The 22,500-nt window shown below is 38.7% G+C and overlaps 1 protein-coding gene across 1 annotated transcript in view; it reads left to right on the top strand.

The window, feature by feature from the left end:
- Nucleotides 1–11,650, top strand: part of negr1 (neuronal growth regulator 1) — a 190,673-nt gene extending 179,023 nt beyond the window's left edge. Inside the window, exon 7 of the mRNA XM_053636596.1 lies at nt 575–11,650. Coding sequence (XP_053492571.1) covers nt 575–675 — 101 coding nt within the window. The 3' untranslated portion in view covers nt 676–11,650. The remainder of the gene's footprint in view (nt 1–574) is intronic.
- The last annotated feature ends 10,850 nt before the right edge of the window (nt 11,651–22,500 follow it).

Raw genomic sequence — 22,500 nt, 5'->3', positions numbered from 1 at the left:
TGTACATTAAAAGGCCATGACGGCTGTAACAGTGTGACACAGCTTACCAAGTGCGGTATGGATATTTTTTTCTGGCCCTTCAATGTTTATCATAAACTTATTGCATCATCGTGAATACAGTACGGCGGTGCGTCAAGTAGCGTAACACGACCTTATGTCACTTGACGTGGTTGTTACGTCAGCTGTACTTCAAAATGAATAAGTAAAAGCAGTCTTAAGGACAGCTGAGGCTGGTTGGAATAAGGCTTTATAAATGTTGAGCTGTCAGGATGGGTCCGTGCTTTATGAATGGCAACGTGTTATGGCAACCTTATGACACTTTCCAGGCTGACTTAGAACGGCGTGACGGATTTAACCGTGTGATGTAGTGAGGTTGCCAAGTAAGGTTTAGTTCACTATTTATGGGACATTTTTGAAAAGTTATTACACTGTAATAACAGGGTTAATAAGGGCGGGTGTCGTTTTAGAACTAGGATTGAGTGAGAGTGTTAACTGAGTGCAAGGAGAAGAGGAAAATCGGTAATGTGTGTGTGTGTGTGTGTGTGTGTGTGTGTGTGTGTGTTCTCATTCACAGCCCCAAACACAGCTCAGTACGGGACCACCGGAGGAGGGGAAGCTCTGCTGGCCTGCGGTTTCCTGGTGTTGGCTCTCAGCTCTCTGCTCTGCGTTTACTAGCGCTACGTACAGCCATACGCACTGAACTGGACTGAACCATTCACACGGCTCATTTCCGGATCCGATCTGGCAACGCGGTTTGCTTTGTTTTTTTTTTTTTGTTTTGTTTTGTTTTTTTTTTGGCTTTTTTTTGTTGTTTTTTTGGCGAAAAGAGAGATATTTTAATCAGTAAGCGGTACTTTTCAGATGGTGGTTTTTATGTTCTGTGGAATTTCTCATCGTGTAAATATGTACGGTTTAAATTTCTTCTCTCTCTACCACGACCCCCACCCGCTCCCACATCCCGCCCCCCTCGCCCCCACTCCCCACCCCTCCACCCCCCTCCCCCTGGTTTACTTTTATTTTTGTTTGTTTTCTTGATTGCCCTCTTTGTGAATCAGCACCACTGTGCTCTTTTTAAGAACGCTTCAGAATTAGCCGTGCCGTTCGGAGGGGAGCGGGGGATAGCGGGGTCGGTTGTACGAGGACGAGGACGAGGGGGGGGGGGGAGCGGGAGTGTGGGTGGGGGGTGTAGTAAAAGTGTGCGTCGTCGTGTTTCCGACAGGACGCCCTGGAGTGCGCCGCCGCCATCGGAGCGCTCTCGTACGTACACACACACACGCACTCGCACACACACTCACACACGCACTCCTCTGTACTCTTTCAGGTCATAATATTTAGCCGGCTAATTTGAAACCACTCAGATTTGCACAATCAGAACAATCAGAGCACTTTGAGAAGGGAACGTTCGAGCGAGTGCCGAAACGGGGAGGTCGGGTTGTACGCCGATATTCCAGTATTTCACTGACTAATGCGTGGACCAAAATGACAGCCATAATTCAGCGATTTTAGCAACGTTTTGCTAACACATAAAAGCTCTGCCATGATAATTTGAACAGAAATGCTAAGACAAATAGTTACCTCGACATCGGTTGCCCAAAAATGTAACAAAATTTCAGCTGGCAATTTTTTTTTTATTATTATTATTATTTAATTGCATTTTATTTTAATATCTTTTTTTTTTTTTTAAACGAGAATTTAACAACTAAAATAATGCTGTCGTTTTGTCTTATTTTATTATTTCACTTTTGTTTTATTTTATTATTTTACTTTTGTTCCATTTTATTATTTCACTTTTGTTCGTCAAATCATATTTATACTTTTCTTCTTCTTTTTTTTTTTTTTTTTTTTTTAAATGAAATATAATTTTGTTGGCGCTAAAAATGACGACTTGCCCTAACAATTTCGATATCAAATCCTTACCTTCGCAAAAATTCCCAACAATATTTCAAATTCTGTTCTTTTCTAAATCTGACTCGTGTGATGATGATTTTACTGAAATCGAAAGCGTGTGATGTTTCTCATCACGAGCTCGTCAAAAGAAAACCAACCTGAGCTCATTGAAGCTATTTCTCGATGTCGTTTCTGATCTCTTACGCTTCAAATTGTCCTGTCGCGGATCGTTACGCGCCGTTCTAGAGATAAACGCCCGGAACGGTTTACGTTATAAAAACCCGATTGAAAATGATTTCTCGAACTTGCTTCAACGATAATAATTGATTTGTCTTAGCTTAATCATATAACGATTCATGAATACTTACGAGCGTCGAATAGACCGTAATTTGACCAATTCTCGCGCGAATAACGTTTGAACTAGATTCGACAAATATATAATAAAACGTCGGTGTTCAATTCTTGAATTTTTTTCTTTTTGTTCAGTTTCATTTGAATTCGGCCTTTCTGAAAATGACTACACACGTTCACGAGGCGACAGATTCGACACTTATATACCTATATATTTAAACGGTTATACAGTTTCTTATATGATACGAATAAATATCGTATTCTTTGCTTCTGGGAGCCACAGGCAGTGAATAAAACCAATGTGAGATGTATTTAAATGCATAATGTGAATATAATGTATGTATAAAATCAGTTTTATGCACTATGTCGAATTTAACCGGTGTTAAACTAATTTACATTACAGTATGCAGACGTGATTAGCGCTTGATTTGATTACCCTTCCTAATGATCATGATGGGTTTCTCTACAAGAATCTCTTTTTTTTTTTTTTGCGTTTAGTAAGATTATGGATGGATTTATTTTTTTTTGTTTTTTTGGCTTGTTTTTGGTTTTTTTTTTGGGTGGGGTGGGGAGGAAGGTGGGGGGGAGCAAAGTGTGTCTCTTTAGCAAAGAAAACTCGTGTTCAGTTTTTATCAGTTTCATTTCACTGTATGCATTATTTTTTTTTTTTTTTTTTTGTCGTTGTCGTCGTCGTTCACGGAGATCGTGTACTACTCTTCACTTTTAACAGATTCGGTTCTATTTTATTTTTTTAATTATTGTTCTGATGAGTTGTACAGGATTTTGATAATGTTCTAATGCATCACATGACGTGCTCCCTGCTTTTGCTTTAGTCGCTTTTTGTTGTTTTGTTTGTTTGTTTTTTTTTTCGTATGTGACGTCGTTTTGAAACGGGATGCAGGAGGGAAAAAAAGAAAAAAAAATGAAGCGGACAGTACGGTATATGATATGATACGATATGATATATTTGAAATATGATATGAAGTGTGGATCTAAATGTCACTGCTTATCATTTTAAAAGAAAGTACGCAGTATGGCATAGTTTACAATGTCGTCTTTCAGTTTAGATGCCATATCTGTCGTTAAAACGTCCTTATCGAACAAATAGACTTAAAAAAAAAACAAAAAAAAAAAATTTAAAAAATGAGCAGTTTGTAATCAAAAACGTTAACTTTTTAACTCAGAGGGTGTGAACACAGTTATATGATATCATAGAAGCTAAGTCGTGTGTGTGTGTGTTTGGAGAAAGTAGAACTAATTTTATATTCTCGGTAGAGCCTTGCGTCTAGGTTTAGTTTGACCTCTACCCTAGCTCTCACACACATGTTGTGTATTTTCCGATGTGCAGAAATTATGATTGTGCTGCATGTCAAATGTATGTTAAGGTGGCCAATAACCATAAACCAATACCTTTTGAGTACAAAACCAGTTTCGAGACTGTTTTGACTCATTTTTACTCGCCGGATTCCCATCACACCAACGATCCAACCAAGCTAACAAACAAAACATCGCGAGAGTTCCTTCTGACGCCTTAAACGTTTTGGTTTTCATCTAAACTTTCTGTACTGTTTCGGTTTTTTTTTTTACACATTCTTTATTTTCGATTACACCCCCCCACCCCACCCCCACCTAAATCGTTTGCTGTTAAATCTTTACACAATTCAGGTAGAAAGAAAAAAAAAAAAAACAAACACTCCTTCAATCCCGTACGCTGTACAGAAACAGTATCTTAGCCGGCGACAATATCTCGAATATGACCTGATGTAGCTGATTGTTTCTTATTATGAGATTATTATAAATCAAATATAAGAATCTTCAGCTAGGTTTTCGATGCTTTTTGCTCATTTCAAGCTTTAAAATTGGTTCATTTTGTTCATTCGATTTCAAAGGAAAATTTCAGTTAAAATCTCCCAATAGAACAAAATTAGTCAAAATTCATCCAGACAAAGGTTTCATATTGGTCTGTTTGGTTTATTGTATCCTTACAATAGGAAACACGAGATAGATCGGACTGAGATCTTTTCACTTGCTAGTACGTCGTATTTGGAAGCGTATACTTACAGCACAAGATTAGCGACTGCAAAAATTTTTATCAAGCGAAAATATCTTAAATATTAGACAAATTATGCTATATTTATCCTTATTAGATTATGCTAAAACATATATATATATATATATATATTCTTATTAAACTGATTTCTCATTTTTAGAAATTTGAAACGAGCAGATTCTAGTAGCCATTAGTTTTGCTTCCTTCTAAAACAAATAAAAAGTTCAAAGAAATTAAGGCATTGTGAAGCTTTAATATTCAAAATAATGTCTCGGAATCACGTTCAATAATCCGTTCGTTTGAGCAGAATGGTGTGACGATAAGACGTTCATCATATTCGAGATATTTGTACTCGATTATTTTTGCAGTGCGGTGCAACTGAGTTACAGTTTACAGTCCGCGTGTAGATCAAGAGTGACTATGAGCGATTTCGTTTCAGTTTAATGAATGAGATGTTGACGTGACGGTGATTCCCCGAACGCAGCGAAGGCGGATTTTAAACGTTCAAATTCAGGTAAATCACGTTTATGGAATTCATCCAAACCGCAATCAGGACAAGACCTGAATTTTACCGATGATTTACAACTGCGGTGTTTTCAGTGATAAATAAACATTTTCTCAACCATCATAATCACTTTTAGGGCGTGAGCCTGTCTGTAAGCACATGTTATAACACAGTCAGCAGGTTTATTCCAAATATATTTGACCTAATCACTTTCTTTATGCTTTTTAGATTTTTTTTTTCTCGTGATAATATCCTTAGCTCGGTCAAATTTTTTTTAACATGGGATAAAATCTTTATCTCAGGCTAAAAATGCACATTTTAATAAAGTAACCTAAAAAAGGAACCTAAAAGTAACGCCAACACCTAAAGTTTGGGGGGTTTTTGTTTTTAACCCAAGTTACAGTTAAAGATTTTATCCCGACACAAAGATTCCAGCCCAAGTGAAAGATTTTAGGCAGAATTATAGATTTTGATTTTATCCTAGGATAAAAAATCTTTAACCCGGGCTAAATTCTTTTAATTTGGGCTGAATTCTTAAAATTCTGCTTAAAACCTTTTAACCTGGACTGAAATGTTTAACTCAAGCTGAAGTCTTTGACTCGGAGTAAAACGAAACAAAAAAAAAAGTTGTACAATTTAAATCTTTAACTCTGGCTGAATCGTTCGACTCGGGTTAGAATCTTTATCTCAGGCTAAAATCGTGCATTAAAATTTCAAACTCGGGATAAAATGTTTCTCTTGCGCTTAAGCGTTTATCTCGGTATAAAAAATTTTGATGTGCGCTAAAATCTTTATCTTGGGCTCGGTCTAAAACATTTAACTCAGGTTAAAACCTTTATCCCGGGTTAAAACCTTTATCTCTGTCTAAAACCTTTATCTCTGGCTTAAACCTTTAACTCGACTAAAACCTTTATCTCAACTAAAACGTTTTTCACGGCTAAAATCTTTAACTCTGCCTAAAATGTTTGTCTGGGCCTAGAATCGTTATCTCAGAAACTTTAACTTGGGTAAAACAAAAAAAATAATTGACTTCGTAAAACATTAGCTCATTCTAAAGTCTTTATCTCTTGCTGATATTTTGGACTCGGCTAAAACTTTTATCTTTGACTAAAATCCTTGACTTTGGTAAAAAAAAAAAAAAACATTTTAACTTGAGATAAAAAATGATTATCTTGGTCTTTATCTCAGGCTAAAATCTTTCATTCTGGCTCATACACCAACATTCACCGTGTGGATTTCATCATCATCTGGCAACCAATTTGGGGAATAAGTACTGTATAAAAATGTGCCTTTAAAGTGTTAAGTGAGCTGTTGAACGCCGTATAAAATCCTCATGTGTTAGCAAGCTGCAGGTCAAATAAGGTCATGAACACCAGTGTGCGGTTTGCAGTGTAAAACTTTGTGTGCAGTATGAATATAAATATAGTATATATATATATAATATATATATATATGATGTCACAAGGCAACTCCAGATTTATCCATCGTAAATATATCATGAATTTTGGCACAAACTCTTTTTCCATAAATATTCAGAGAGTAGGAGATCGATGCAGACTTCATTAACGTTGCCTAAGTGGATCTCGAGTTAAAAGAAAACACCGGTCAGGAATTACTCATGCATGCAGAATTATATAAATGAAAAAAAGTTACAGCTTTTTTTAAAAAAAAAGATAAAACTAAAACCAGGATGTAAATAACAAGTGCTGCGAATTTACAACATCGAATGACTTGATAACTACACTTTCACACGGATAACCAAGGACTATTTTGCGTTTAATCCATCACGCAGTTTACGACTTTCCCGTCTTCGATCCGAGACCCGACTGGAGAGGTGTACGACCCTACGCCCTCTACACACCGAATCTAAGGCTTCATAAAAGGACATAACGTGTAGTTGTTTTCAAACCGCTCCCACGCGGAAAGCAGTTCAGCACTTGAACGGGAGTTTACTCGTTAGGAAATGAAAGCCTTAGCTGTGTTTCGTACCTGCAGTATGTTATAATGACGCGTTCTGTCCATTGTCTCATTGTGATGTTTGCAGCTTCCATGCTATACTTATCGCATCTTCAAAAAAAATAAACAAATAAAAAAGAAAATCACGTTAGTAAGTTAGGTAAAACTAGTCGCGTATGAAGGGACGTACGAGGAACTAACACGACGAACAGAAATGATGACAACAGGTTTTTTTGTTGTTGTTTTGTTTTTTTTTTTACTTCTTCAGCGAAAGCTTTTATCGCGTGGCTATAAATAAAACAATGGGAAGTGCTTGTTTTGTTTCCTAGTTTCACGTTAACGCTTTTAACTAGTGCCCGGGACTCTGAACAGATGACATACATGAAAATAAACGTATACTTCATTGTGTCTTCACCTTTAAAAAATTCAGTTTTGCTTGTTTGTTTTGTTTTTTTTGTCTCACTAATCAGACCAGAGAGGGTAAATAACAATGAAAATTCTGTAAAAAGTCTTCCCTTACTGATATAATATCTATCCCCGTAGCTAGTCTCTGGTCTGATGGGCTACCTGAAGCACAATAACTGACAGAAATGCATGTGATTGGCTAAAAACTGCAAAACAGGGTCCGCTAGAGATCCTGAGTTTGGGACGTATTTAGAAAACCAGTCACTAGTTTTTATCACATTATTATTTTTATTATTTTTTTCCGCTCTACTCCAGTATTTTATATTAAGTACTATCGTACTTCTACTCCAGTATTAAGTTCGCTCTTCTGAAATGCTTTGCCGGTTTCTTATCCGGACAGCCGGTTAACGCCCCTGTCTTAGTTGAGCTGAGCTTTCACTGTGCAGCTTTAACACCCCGGTCACCTCTCAACCCCTGCCATCTTTCAAAAACGGCTTTATTTTTTTTAGAGTGGTGTCTCTATGAGCAGGAAGGGGATGATTCGTTTGACCCAGCGGTTAATAAAGTCCTTCCTGTGCCTTTGTTAGATTTTGATGGTGGGATTTTATGGAGTGCTGCAGGGCTGCTACCTTCACCAACCATGAGCATTCATTCTCCCAGCAGCACTCCGACTGAATCCAGCGCATCGCAGGAGAAGAAGAAGAAGAAGAAGAAGAAATTGCAGCTCTACTAGTGTAGGTTAAACCCCTGTCCTTTTTCAGTGGCCCGTCATGACATATAGTTAAAATCACTTCCACTGAATCCATCAAACTGCGGACGGTTTACAGGTTTTACCATAATGTCATGTTCGTGTTGCCGTTATATATAAAGTACGGCTCCTGAACATCTTTATTTGAACCCTAACACTTTGTCGACGCACCACTCTATTTCTATTCTCAGTGAGCTAGAAAATGTTATCCAGGCAGGCGACGGTGCAGCGTACTTGATAAAGCAGTATATCAGTGTGAAACCGACGAGGCCGAGACATCGCGGCGACCATGTCGGTGCAGAGTACAGGATAAACTGCAGGTTTATAAAGATAGTTCGGGGTTCTACTAACGTGGACGTGTCGAGTAGCACTCTTAAGTCTCATCAAGTGCTCTATTTCGCGATGGTCTTAGCAGGACGGGATTGGGAACGTGCCCGGATGCGTTAAACACTCGGACATGAAACGCTTTCTGATGATGAAGCGCTAAGTGTTATCTCCAGATTTACTTCAATTAGAGAACTGTGTCTTATCTGTTCGTTTTATTTTTTATTTTATTTTTTTTAGGATGCAAGTCAAAATTAGCCAAAGTCTTTTCTTTCTTTTTTTTTTTTTTTTTTTACATTCTCCCTTCCAAATTTGTACACATTTCTCTTTCTGAAAGAGTTTCAATCCAGAACTAACCAAAACGTCTCCACTTCAGCTCAGTTATTCATCTTGCTTCTTCCGAACACTTGCATCTCATCAACCTTCAAGCTGAAATGATTAAATTCTCAAATTACTCCTGAGCTTTTTACACATTACCCCCCCAACATCTTATCCCACATGCTTTCCGTTTGAGGTTTCTTTAATTGAAGGGAATCTTAAACTAATTTTAGGAAGCTGTTAACTCTTCAGAAGGACCGGTGAGGAACCCTTTTGTCCCTAAGAGTGTACAGATTGGTGGGTACGATTTAGAGCCAGCAAAGTTGGTGTACATATGAAGACCATCCAAAATTACGTTTGCACCAATTTTAGTTCTCCATCATCCAATAGAAATCCACTGATTTTAATATCAATGGACTCATTGGCTTGTTCGTTAAAAGGTGCTTTCCAAACAGAGCCTTTTTGGGGGAAAAAAAATCCCTTAAGGGGTTCTTTGGTTGGATGAAAGCTTGAATTCTACTCTTCAACCCTCTTAGGAACACTCCATAAGACTCCATAACACTCTTTGGCTGGTTCCTGTGGAGGAACCCTTCAAATAGGCTTTCAAGTAGAATCCTATTAGAAAGCCAAGCTTGCTTCACTTTCCAGAAGAACCCATTAGGAACCCTTTGTCTGCAAGAGAGTATAGATTGGTGGGAATGATGTAGAGCCACCAAGGTAGATATTTACACCATTTAGTTTCCTCTTCCCCTCGTTAATCCTTTCTTTCTTATCCTTCCATCATCCAGTAGAAATGATTTTGATATTCGTCAACTCTACACCCCGGACTCTTTGGCTTGTTCCACTGGCTTCCAAGTCAAACCTCTTTTGAAAGCTAAGAGCCCTTAACCCTCCACAGAACCTTTGAGGAACGGTTTTTTTCTCAGTGTATGATGATCCACTAAAGCTCGTATACATATGAAGAATATTTGAATTTAAACCAAATAGTTTTTCTAGTTGTGAATCCTTTCTTTTTATCCCTCCGTTATCCAGAAGAAATGCACTGATTTTTGATGTTCACTGAGTCTAGTCTCTTTGGCTTGTTGTTTTGGACGATCTCTTCAAAGTGCTTTCCACTTACAACCCTTATGAAAAGATTAGACCACTTAACTCACCAAAGAACCAGTGTGGAATCTTTTTATTCCTGAGAGTGTGTAGATTGTTGGGTACGATGTAGAGCCTACAAGATTGATGCACATATTAACACCATCGGAAATTTCCATTCATCTACACCACTACGACTATACGTTCAAGGAACCCTTAAAAGGTGTTTTCCTATCAGAGAGGCTTCCAATTAGATCCTTATTAAGACACTAAAATCCCTGAATTCTTCAGAAGATCCTCTCAGGAACCCCAATGCATGCATTTTAACACTCTAGACTATTTATAGACTTGTTCCAATGGCTTTCAAATAGAACAACTCTGGAAGGTAAAGATCTCAACGTCAAAGAAGAACCTATGAGGGGTGTATAGATCGGGTACGATGTAGAGTCACCAGTGGTGGGGTTACATTGACACCAATTTGGTTTATTCTTCTGTATGTGAATACTTTCTTTTTTTTATCGCTCCATCTTCCAGTAAAAATGTCTCAATTTTGATTCCTATTGACTGTACACCATAAGAACAAACAAACAAAAAAAGATTCAATCTTAAACCTATAAGAATTCTTCAGCTTGTTCTCTGGAGAAACCCTTAACAGTGTATTTCTATAAGAGAGACTTCCAAGTAGAACCCCTTTCGGAAAGCTACGAACGCTTAACTATTCAACCAACCACGAGGAACCATCATTTTTCCAGGAACTACCAAATTAATGACCTCGACCCAAAACGTGTGCATCTTATACTCGCAGAACTTACCAGTGTTTGCCGTTCTTATCATTCCTTTCATCCCTCCATTAATCGTTATTTTTCTTTTATTATCATTGTTAAGTTAATGCTTGCACATTTTATATTTCATTCTGCGAGCTCGCATCGATCTAACCACAACTTACATCGCCATTCCTCAAACTTCCCATCGGAACCTAGCGAATATGATTGCTTTCACCCCCCAAAATCTACAACCATCATATTTGGGGAAAAGTTTAAGGTACTCACACGGACCTCTTGACAAAAATGGACTCATCCCACCCCGATACTATTTAAATCAAAATAACACAGTGGTTTTTATCACGCTACATTCAAAACTTTTGGATAATTTTTGTTGTTGTTTTTTTTTTTTTGCCAAAATCACCTGCCTGTATTTCATATTTCACACTGATAGCACAATGATGATAATCAAAGTCCTTGATGTTCAGGCTAGAAAACTCCTGTTCTTCATGTCCATGTCCCTGTTCCTGAGCGTCGACAAGCTAACTTTATTTATAGTTTAATTTTATAAAAAAAATAATAATAAAAAAAGAAAAAAGTAAAAATCCTTTATGAAGGGTGGTGAAAGTATAGAATGGACATCATGAACACATGTTCGGGGGCCTAATTTTATTATTATTATTATTATTATTATTATTATTATTATTATTATTATTATTATTATTATTTTTGCTTTCACGTTGTTTTCCAAATCATTCTATGCTGAAAACTTCTGTGATGAGAAATTTGAAATGGTCATCTTAATGTTTATGGAGGTTCTTTAGCCACCACGGATAATAGTTGTATATTTATAGGCTCTAGATCACTGGAATGACATATATGGCTTTAAGTGGCATTGATATATATTGATATTTGTCAAGAACAAAAATAAAATGAAAAAAAATAAATAAAAAAATGAGAACTCATATACCTTAATTACTTTAAAGTTTACATTGTGAATAGCACGTATGCAATTTCATTTTCATCCTGTTTGATGTAATTTTGTAGCAGTGGTTTGATACTAATAAATGGAAGTTGATGATGGAACGGTGCCTTGTGTTCTGAGAAATAAACTCAACGCATGTTTATATCCTGAGGCTTTTGACCGAGCCAGATAAATAAGGAATAAAACACTCTTAAGAATAATGAATGACAGCAGAGTTACTTATACCAAGTTGATTGTTTTCCTTTAACAGCACATCCTGTTTTGTGCACTTATTAAATATAAAACATTTTACACTGAAACACTGCTGAATTCTCGATTCTGATTGGTCAGAAGGTGTTGATAAATTTTCTAGAACAGCAGCTCTGATAGTAGTGTTTATATTCATGTGTGTATATATATATATATATATATATGTTAAGTTCTAATGTTGGTCTCCGGTGTGAGCGCTGTGCGAGTCAGAGGTAAAGCTGGATCTTTACACTTACGGAGTTTACGCTTTACGGTAAGTTTCTCAGTGTCGAGCTGTATTATTTTTTTTAATCACTTCAGAAAAAAAAAGCGAGGGAACGACTGTTTATAGCTGCTATAACGTAAGTGACGGCAGGAACTTGCTTCTCGGACATTCGACAACAGTAAATGTAACTCTAAGTGGATAAAAACTACGGCATCATGGTGTGTGTATTTTTGTAGGTAGGATGCTGTGGAATAAGAGGAATAAAGCACTCCGGGATGTGGTCTTATAGGAAAATAAATCACTGTTGGTGGTAACTGGAGCTCCACTTCATCACACCACCTGGTCGTTGATTATTTTTCTACATCAGCACCACACCGAGCGTCGTCATTCTTTTACATAAAAGATAGAGTTTACCTTTACTTGAATACATTACGGTACAGGTAGCTCAGAAGATCCTGGAAGGCTGATCACAGGTTCTGGCTCATTAGTGCTCATGTCTTGGTTTAAATGAATGTGTGCTGTCAAAATGAAGCAGACTCTCTATCGGGAAGTCAATAGAGAAAAGAGGACAGCGGAAGAGAAGGAAAACAAAAGGCAGTACAGTGGGGAGTGGTGGAGATAATGAACGAAGAGTCGAGTATGACAAACAAAAAGGCATGAACAAGTATACGCTAACACAAGTTCAGCGTTCTTTTTTGGAAGTAAGAAGATATGAGGTAATGGTGCTAGGTTAGAACTACGTTGTTAATAATTCAGAATTCTTCCTAGAGCGCATTGTTGACTTAATTAGCGCAGCTTTTTACCGTGATAATAAAGCCTAAAATTTTAGCATAAGTGCTACTTTTGAGTCTGTATACTCTAACGATAGATTAACAAGCTGGAAAGAAGAACACAACCTCCAAGCTAACCCAGAACAACCAGTAACCTCTACACTTCCGAGCAAAATGTTCCCTTAACGGTTCTTCGGCCAGTCGCGTTCGGGGAATCTCTTAAAGGTTCTACGTAGAATACTACAACACTGTGTTTTCCTTTCAGAAACGTTTGAACCATCCAAAGATCAGGTGTGGAGAATACTTAAGTAATTGCACTTTGTCAGTATGCTTAAGTATTATTTTGGTAGATTTGTATTTTTAATCGATTGTTCTTGAAATCGAATACATTTTACTACATCTCCCTGGCCCCTTTAGGTTAACTCGTACTCCTAGACGTCCACAGACTTTTTGCCGACCAGGATATTTAATGTTAAAAATAAATCTAAAAACGATACCGTTCTTGCATCATTTGTCTGATCGGGCGAATCTCCGATCTGATCACATTTCATGCAGAAATACAGAAAATTGTAAAGGGTTCACAAACTTTCAAGCAGCGCTGTACATATTTAATCAGACTCCCCAAACACATTCATTTGACTGCTGAGATAAAAGGTAAGTTGAGGTAAATTGTTTACTTGAGTGGGTTTGAATATAGATACTTATTTACCGTCAATCAAGCAGAATTTTTAGAATTTTAATTGGGTAAAGTTTTTATACAGCAGCTGGACATTTACTTAAGTAGAGAAGAGTTTCTCGGTACTTTTTTTTTTTCCACCTTCGCCCTTGTGGCCTTGCTCTTGACCAGCGGGAAAATAAACAGGAAGTGTTTGACCGAACTCCTAAACGCAAAGGTTTTGCGATAGAACGCAAACGCTTTAAAATAAATAAATAAATAAATAAATAAATAAAGAAAGAAAGAAATAAAATTCTCCCATCCCAAATTTTTTCCCACCTCCATGTCCCTTTAGGGGCTCTGTATATATCATCCAAAAAAAAAAAAACCCCGAGTAACCAACATACGATCCAGTGGTTATTACAAACAAGTAATCCAAAGCTAATGAAGATAGCTGTGCATTTAATATCATGTAAACTGGACTGTTATCGCACATTTTTACTTTGTCTAGTGTACGGTAATGATTTTATGGATAAATATATTGATGCGAACCTTGTGGCTCCAAATAAAACAGTCTGTCCGTGTGAAAAGCGCTACCTCCACCTGAGGCGAGTTCAAACAGTCCGTGCTGAGTTTATTTGACCCATGGAGCTGGGCTGAGGCGTCGGGTTGTGGAAGGGCATTGATTTAACTGTCAGTAAAAATGACCCAGCCACTAACCTAGCAGGTGGGTTACACAAAACTACCGAAAAACTACCGAAGACTGAGAAAATAACACAATTAAAGGCTCGACCCAGCATTTTTTGTGGTAGAAAAAAATAACCCAGCATTTTTTTTACACTATATATTACAGCATTTTTTTTAAACATATATATATAAAATCTATGTAAAAGATTTTTTTAATAATTATTTATTTATGAAGTTTTTCCCAGTCTTTTTCAGTGTGCTGATACACAAATTCACTTCTGATGCACATAAAATCCACTCTGAAAGACACTAAAAAAAAAATAGAAATATTTTCTATGAGTTATCCATTTATTTAATATCTCTATGTGTGAACAATTGCATGGTTTTGGGGGGGAAAACAAACAAACAAACAAAAAAACATAATCTGTGAGCTCAGTGCAGTTGGGGTAAATTTTAATTATTTGCTGGATTGTGTTTAGAGCTGTGAGAAATGAAATGTAATTCAATTAAACATGGCTAAGCGACTGGAAAACAAAAACAAAAAAACGCAGTCATCTAAAGTGCTCATTGGTGTGTAGAGATCATCAACATACTGTAGTCTTCACCTTTTGCAAATCTCCAATGAAAGCGGAGGCAATTACAGTTATTGATTAAGCTGTCCAAGATTCCACACATTTATTGAAAGTCATTCCCATAAATATTGGCACTCTTCAAGAGAATAGGCACATATAATCACATAAAATCCCACACGATCATAGATCACAGTACCGTTCTCTGATCACTGTACTGTAGCTGAGCAGAACTTTCTCTGATCACAGTAACATTTGCTGATCGCAGTAATGGAAGGACCACAGTTTGCTGCATCTGCTGACCTAAATAACGTTTGCGGAATGTTAACTGATTGTGGAAACGTTTGCTGATCACAGAAGTGTTCACTGAATGCAGTATTGTTCACTAATCACAGTAATGTAGCTGATTTCACTAACGATTGCAGTAGCAAAATATTTAACTCAATAAAATTAAACAACTCGTGTCTAGCTTCAGTCAGAGCCGTTAAAAAAATGTAAAATATCATTAAGCAGAGTTGGTGCCATGATGAAAAAAAAAATGAACGTACTAGCATAATTGGACGCATATCCATACGCAATCTTCTAAATGAGAACGATAACACTTTACTTTCATGTAATGTTACGTGCAGTTAATTAAGATATTAGTTGCCATGACGAAATCATGAGCATCCGCACTAATACACCATCAGCCACCAACGTAAACATCACCTTAATGGATATGTTTGTGTTTGTTAACTTAGAAAATTCTACAACTGCGGCTGAAACAAGGTCCAATATTCACGCCTGGAGACCAGAAGTTAGTCATTTCTCAACATGCCGTCGTTTCATTTCTGCTCTCGAATGTAAACTCGTTTTTAAGTCACAGATTGAATAAACTTTGTTCAACGCAGGTGTCTTTCCCTGACGTGTAAACAAACATCAGTGAATACGCGTTAGCTTATTTCGTTATTACTAATGTTTATTTTTTACGGTTTGTTCATGGTGATGTATTGCGAATGCAATAAATACGGAACCTTGATGTAAAGCGTTACCGTTCCTCACGTACAAGCCACAAAATTCAGCATCTGAGCGTCACCAAGCCTCACCGGAGCGATGATTGTGCTCAAACGAGACCAAAACTCGACACCATCAGCGTGTCTGGTGAAAAAAAAGGTGGACTGTGTTTAAATAAACTTTTTTTTTTTAATCCCAAGAAGTATCTATAAAATATGTAGGCGGATCATTGATGGATACCTTGAGGCTGTTTTTGTGAAGAACCCACAACGTAATGAATTCCAATCGGAGAAAAGTCCTTCTGCAAAGTTATTGCTTGTAGTTAAACAAGTCAAACCTCAGTCTAATGGGTTAAAGATAAAACAAAACAAAAAAAACATTGCATGCCGGTACAGTAGAGGCAGAAAGCCACTGTTTGGGGGCTTGCAGCATGTTAAAGCAGCCCAGCTGAGCAGAGTCTGGAGCTCTAAGAAGCTGTTGTTTTATCCCCAAGAGGGAACACAACAGGACTTTTTTTTTTTTGACCAACGAATACATGAATGCGCCTGTTGTTTTACAGAATACTCCATTTCTGGGCAGCCATTTTTCCTCAGCAGGCCCCGAGACTGGAATGAAATCCAATCAATTTCCACAAACGTACAGTAAAGCAAACAAAGCTGACGTATACGTGCATACAGGGTGTCTATGGAATGGTGTACAGAACCTTTTCCGTTGGAAGATATATTGCAAAGATTGGGAGAGGGAAAGGAAAAGGGGGATTAGGGGGATTGGAGTGGAAAATGTCCGTACCAGGCGGAGATAAAATGGTCTATTGAAGATTCATGCACATCATGGTGAATTTGTTACGCATGGGACTGGGACTGAAAAAAAAAAAAAGAAGAAAAGTATAGTATGTCTGTTGGTTAGTTTCAGACTCAAGGGCATTTGTGCCAGCTGGCCCTGAGTAGGAAACTCTGATTTTAACACTGTGCTGTGTGTCCTAAAAGACGAATACGACAAAATTGATGTGCTGTTTAGGGCAGAGATGGGGAAAGACTACAAAGTGTGAATCTAATCAATGTTATTTTACTATCGCGCTGAAGCTAGATGTGCTTTGCAAAAATATTAGCAATAAAAACAAAACAACAACAACACAACGGAGTATCGTCTTCATTTCGTGGTACTCTCATTTCTTTTCACTTCCAGCTGCTCGCGATTGGAAGTTCTCTCGGCGGTCTGTTTTCAGCTGTAGGCTAATAAGATTGAGCCGGTGTGGGCTAGCTTCTCCTCAATCTTTTCCCGGTGCAGAGAGAGAGGGGGGTGGAGAGCGTGGCAGGAGAACACCTGCCAGTGGATTAATGAGGGATAGACTGGGCTCTGTGCTGTCCATCCTTCTCATGCTAATTAATCCTGCCGGTCATTAGCACTAACGTGGAGCTTCACGCCATTCCAGCAGCAAACATCTCAGAATCCTGGCTTGAACATTCATCTTTAGGAAGGATATCGGTTTGATGATCTAGTAGGAAGCGTGTCTAGTAGCTTTTGATTTAGATGTGCGAGATTCGTGGTTGTGGATTTCATTATAAGTTATCAGTCAAGCACATGATTTAGACAGATCTCTGCACTTCCGGCTCTTCTTCTTCTTCCCGGCTCTGTCATGTTCTTCGGAAATGAGAAGACAGAGAGAGAGAGAGAGAGAGAGAGAGAGAGAGGCTGTCACATCCTTGCAGGTCCTCCAATCACGTTGTTCTGTCATTATCCCACCTCTGCTCCCCTCCTGACAATCACATTTGGAGAACATCCTTCTCTCTGTGCCACAACAACTAGTAAGCATGGCTAATGGAAATTTAATCAAGCGACAAGAGTGGAGAATCACTCCTAATGCATGCCAGAGTCAGCGCCGCCCGGTGCGGAATAGCAATGTTTGTGCAAATACAGTAGCGTTTTAGCAATGTGGGTTGTTTTTTTTTCTCCCCCTGACAGGATGATAATGCACTGGTAATCTGTGTGTCTACAACCACTGAAGTCTGATTCATGGCTTTTTGAGCATCTTATTTATTTAAAGAACTACACTATAGATGTGAGGCAGGCTGGGAAAACCCAACAGACTGTGACCGTAGCTGAACTCTGGAAAACAGCCAATGAATACCCAAATAAATAAATAAATAAACGATGAAAAATCTCCCAAATTTTGACCGAATTTGATATTTTCTGCGAATGGCATCCATCGAGGTCACTACTTTAACAAAACATAAATATGTTTTACCGATACGATGCGTAGATGTTTTGTATTTACGTTGATTTACGTTAGAAAGTAGATTAGGAGCTGTATCCCGAGTCAGCTTTTACATTAAAACGATAAAAAGTAATGCGGAGAAAGTTACTCGTATTCAGAACGGGGTTATGCACACGCTGAAGTCGATTCTCCGACCGCCCGAATTTAGGAACCTTTTTTACTCCGTTGCTCCTTTTTTAATCGTTTACTCCGATGTTGCCAGATTTTTTTCTTTTCAAAAGCATCTAGACCATCTCCTTTAAACACTTGTCTTTAGGCCTGAAAAATCACAAGGGATAGAAAATACTGACCAAAGACGGAAATAACCTGTTTTACATTGCTATTTACTGTGAAACGATGTCTGAAAACAAGACAATGTTAAATGAAAAATGAAAAACAAAAGACTAATGCAATGATTATACGGCCCCAATTCCAAAAAAAGTTGGGACGCTGTGTAAAATGTAAATAAAAATAGAACGCAATGATTTGCAAATCTCATAAGCCTGTATCCATCCATCCATCCATCCATCTTCTATACCGCTTATCCTTTTCAGGGTCACGGGGAACCTGGAGCCTATCCCAGGGAGGATGGGGCACAAGGCGGGGTACACCCTGGACAGGGCGCCAATCCATCGCAGGGCACAATCACATACACACTCACACACCCATTCATACACTACGGACACTTTGGACACGCAAATCAGCCTACCATGCATGTCTTTGGACTGGGGGAGGAAACCGGAGTACCCAGAGGAAACCCCCGCAGCATGGGGGTTTGGCATGGGGCCACGGTGGGAATCGACCCCCTGACCCTGGAGGTGTGAGGCGAACGTGCTAACCACTAAGCCACCGTGCGCCCATAAGCCCATATGTTATTGACAATAGAACGTAGAAAACATATCAAATGTTTAAACTGAGGAAACGTACCGTTTTAATTCAACAATAAGGTCATTTTGAATTCGATGACCGCAACACGTCTATAAAAAGTTGGGACGGGGCAACAAAAGGCTGGAAAAGTAAGTGTTAAAAGAAAGTAAAAAAGGAACAGCTGGAGGTTGATTGAGAACAGGTCAGTGAGATGACTGGGTATAAAAAGAGGATCTTAGAGAGGCGGAGTCTTTCAGAAGTAAAGATGTGCAGAAGTTCACCAATCTGCGAAAAACTGCGTCTACAATTTGTGGAACCATTTCAGAACAACGTAAAATTACAAAGACGATGAATATCTCATCATCTACCGTACATAATATCATCAAAAGATTCCGAGAATCTGGAGAAACCTCTGTGTGCAAGGGCTATTAAACATTGGATATGTTTTCTTTGTTCTATTGTGAATAACATACGGGTTTATGAGATTCGCAACTCATTGCGTTCTGTTTTTATTTACATTGAACACAGACTCCCAACTTTTTATGGACTTTTCGTTGTATGAGAACGATGTATAAGAAGATAGTGACCATTAAGATGAATATAATAGGAGTCTATTAGATGGGCAGTATATTTCAACAATATGGCTTCCACATAATTCAACAGCTTCAAATAGCACTTGATCCAGCGCATACTATTAATTAGCATTTTATTCTTTATATGTCCTTTCAACTTTACTTCCGGTTGAGATGTGTACAAAAGAACGATGTATGGTGGAACATAAAGCTCTTCCCAGGCCACCACATAATTATGCTGACTTCCGTTCTCTTTCGTTATCATTTCTCCCTTTATACATCACTTGTTGATTCCTCTACTCTAATTCTGCGACTCGAGCCAAACGGAGTTCGTGAGTGGAAAAAAAATAAATGTGTTTACACTACAAAAGATGACAACCAATCAAAGGACAGGCCTAAAGGCAAGAGCTCAAAACTCAACACGACCCCACCTTTACACTCCATTGCCCCAGAACAGCTTCAATCTGTAAACAGAGAATAAAAAACAAAGGTTCGGATGTGTTTTCTCAAAGGGATGTGATGAAACCTGAATAAATCCACCTCCACCTCATATCCACGTCCCAGCTTCCTTGACTGTTGAGCAGGAAGCTATCATGTTCTTCCAAAAGATTGCCACAAGCAAGACTTGACACGCAAACGTAACGTACAAAGAAACCCCGAAACTGGGATGCTCTTGCAGTAATTCATAGACTTACATTAAAACATTAGGCACAAACACAAATTTCTTGGGGCTTGAATGGTGTTTTAGTTGCTATTTAAAGTCAAACACTTTCAAGCAGGCTCGTGTGTGAATCGAATGAAAGACATTTATGTTTGTTTCTGGCCCTGAGAGATTTTCATTATGAGGTAGAAATTAACATCTGTAGAGACAAAATAAATAAATAAATAAATAAATAAACACAGCAGGGCGTTTAAACCGTGTTTCTGCGTTTCCTGTTCGTTTGGATGTGTCGGGTCTGAAATCAACTCCGAATCCCAACCGGAGAGGGCAGCCAGCGGTTTATCAGGTTTAGTAGCCTCTTTAGTATAAAGGTAAACATCAAATGAAACAAATGTCCTTCAGCCTGGAGCCTTGAGTAACCTTCTGGGGGGGGGGGAACAATTATTTAGAAATACCTTTAATAGTTCCCATCAGATTCCTGCAGGTTCTCGTTCAATCCATACATGTTTCCATTAGATTGCTATAGGGTTTTTAAAATTCTTAGTTTCCTGTAGATTTCCATCAGATTTTTGTCAGACAATTCCTACACATTTCCATCAGATTTCCATCAGATTCCGATGCACTTTGGCACGTTTCTGTCAGATTCCAACAGGTTTCCATCAGATTCCAACAGGTTTCTATCAGATTCCAACAGGCTTCCATCAGATTCCAACATGCTTCCATCAGATTCCTACAGGCTTCCATCAGATTCCTACAGGCTTCCATCAGATTCCAACAGGTTTCCATCAGATTCCAACAGGCTTCCATCAGATTCCAACAGGCTTCCATCAGACTCCAACAGGCTTCCATCAGACTCCAACAGGCTTCCATCAGATTCCAACAGGTTTCCATCAGATTCCAACAGGTTTCCATCAGATTCCAACAGTCTTCCATCAGACTCCAACAGGCTTCCATCAGACTCCAACAGGCTTCCATCAGACTCCAACAGGTTTCCATCAGACTCCAACAGGCTTCCATCAGATTCCCACAGGCTTCCATCAGATTCCAACAGGCTTCCATCAGATTCCAACAGGTTTCCATCAGATTCCCACAGGCTTCCATCAGATTCCAACAGGCTTCCATCAGATTCCAACAGGTTTCCATCAGATTCCCACAGGCTTCCATCAGACTCCAACAGGCTTCCATCAGACTCCAACAGGCTTCCATCAGATTCCAACAGGCTTCCATCAGATTCCTACAGGCTTCCATCAGATTCCAACAGGCTTCCATCAGATTCCAACAGGCTTCCATCAGACTCCAACAGGTTTCTATCAGATTCCAACAGGCTTCCATCAGATTCCAACAGGCTTCCATCAGACTCCAACAGGCTTCCATCAGATTCCTGCAGATTTTCATCAGGTTCCTGATGGTTTCTATGCGATTCTCACAGGTTTCCATCAGATTTCTACAGCTTTCGTGCAGCAATAGTGTGCACAGGATGTACCTTAGAGGTTACACAATGCCCATAATGCACGTTGGATGTGATTTTATATGATGGATATAAAACAAGTCACAAGAAAGCTATAAACTCTATTACATAACCCACCACTACTATACTAATAATAAATAAGAATTAAATCCCTCTGTGTCAGGCTGCGACAGGAAAACTATCAACATGGAGGTGGTGTGATGAAGCAGAGTTCCTGTTACCACCCTCAAGTTGATTATGTTTCTATCACAGCGCATCCCGAAGTCTTTTATTCCTCTTACACCACAGCAGTTTCCCCAACAATTTATTTATTTACAGCACCTCATACTTTTTACCCCTTTATATTTATTCTCAGGTTAATTCCCGTTCTCACTTACATTATAGCATCTATAAACATTCGTGTTCTCATAAGACAGAACAATGCAGCTTGTCGTGTTACCAGGAAACCACAAAGCGTGAACTCCTCTGTCCTGAAGAAGTCGCGTTACCTCTGTTACGAAGCACTGACACTGGAGACTCCTTCCATAAACGATAATATTACAGCGATTTTTAAACCGATTATGTTACGCATCAGCCGTACAATTCCCTCCGAATGAGCTGTTTCTATAGAAACGCAAATGTATTATTATAAACGGAGAAAGAATTCACCGCCGTAAAGATGTTGGCGATCGGTTATTCTGTGTCTCTGGTGCTGTTCGGAAGAAAGCCAGTCTCAGTGCTTGTGGAGTGCGGCTGATTGCTGCAGAGGAGTTGCTCAGTTCAGTGATCATTGCTGTTGATGTTATTTCCTTTTTTCCCAGGTATTTTCAGGGAGTAGCGCACTCTGTCATTTGCACTAATGGAGCTGTCATAGCAGCTGCCCCGAAGTGCCCCGTCTGCCATTTATTGTGGGGTTTTTTTTTTATTATGCAGCAGACTTATTATTAGTGAACATATTTATGAAAGTCTGTGTGCTGCCTAAAGTTGCCATCAATAAAGTGTGTACTTTAATCTCACTCCTGCTGCTGCCTCTTATTTTTATGTTAGTCGCCCATTGGCTGACTTTTGTTATCTCTCTCTCTCTCTCTCTCTCTCTCTCTCTCCACTTTACGCCTCCACCCTCCGCCCTAAAACGTACCAAACCGATTCTGAATTAGTGGATTTGAGCTCCTGCAGCCGCCTACGAGCTGCTGACAGC

The sequence above is a fragment of the Ictalurus furcatus genome, chromosome 11 (assembly GCF_023375685.1).
Source record: "Ictalurus furcatus strain D&B chromosome 11, Billie_1.0, whole genome shotgun sequence".
NCBI lineage: Eukaryota > Metazoa > Chordata > Actinopteri > Siluriformes > Ictaluridae > Ictalurus > Ictalurus furcatus.
Note: the sequence above shows the minus strand (reverse complement) of the source record. Positions and strands in the feature narration are given on the sequence as shown.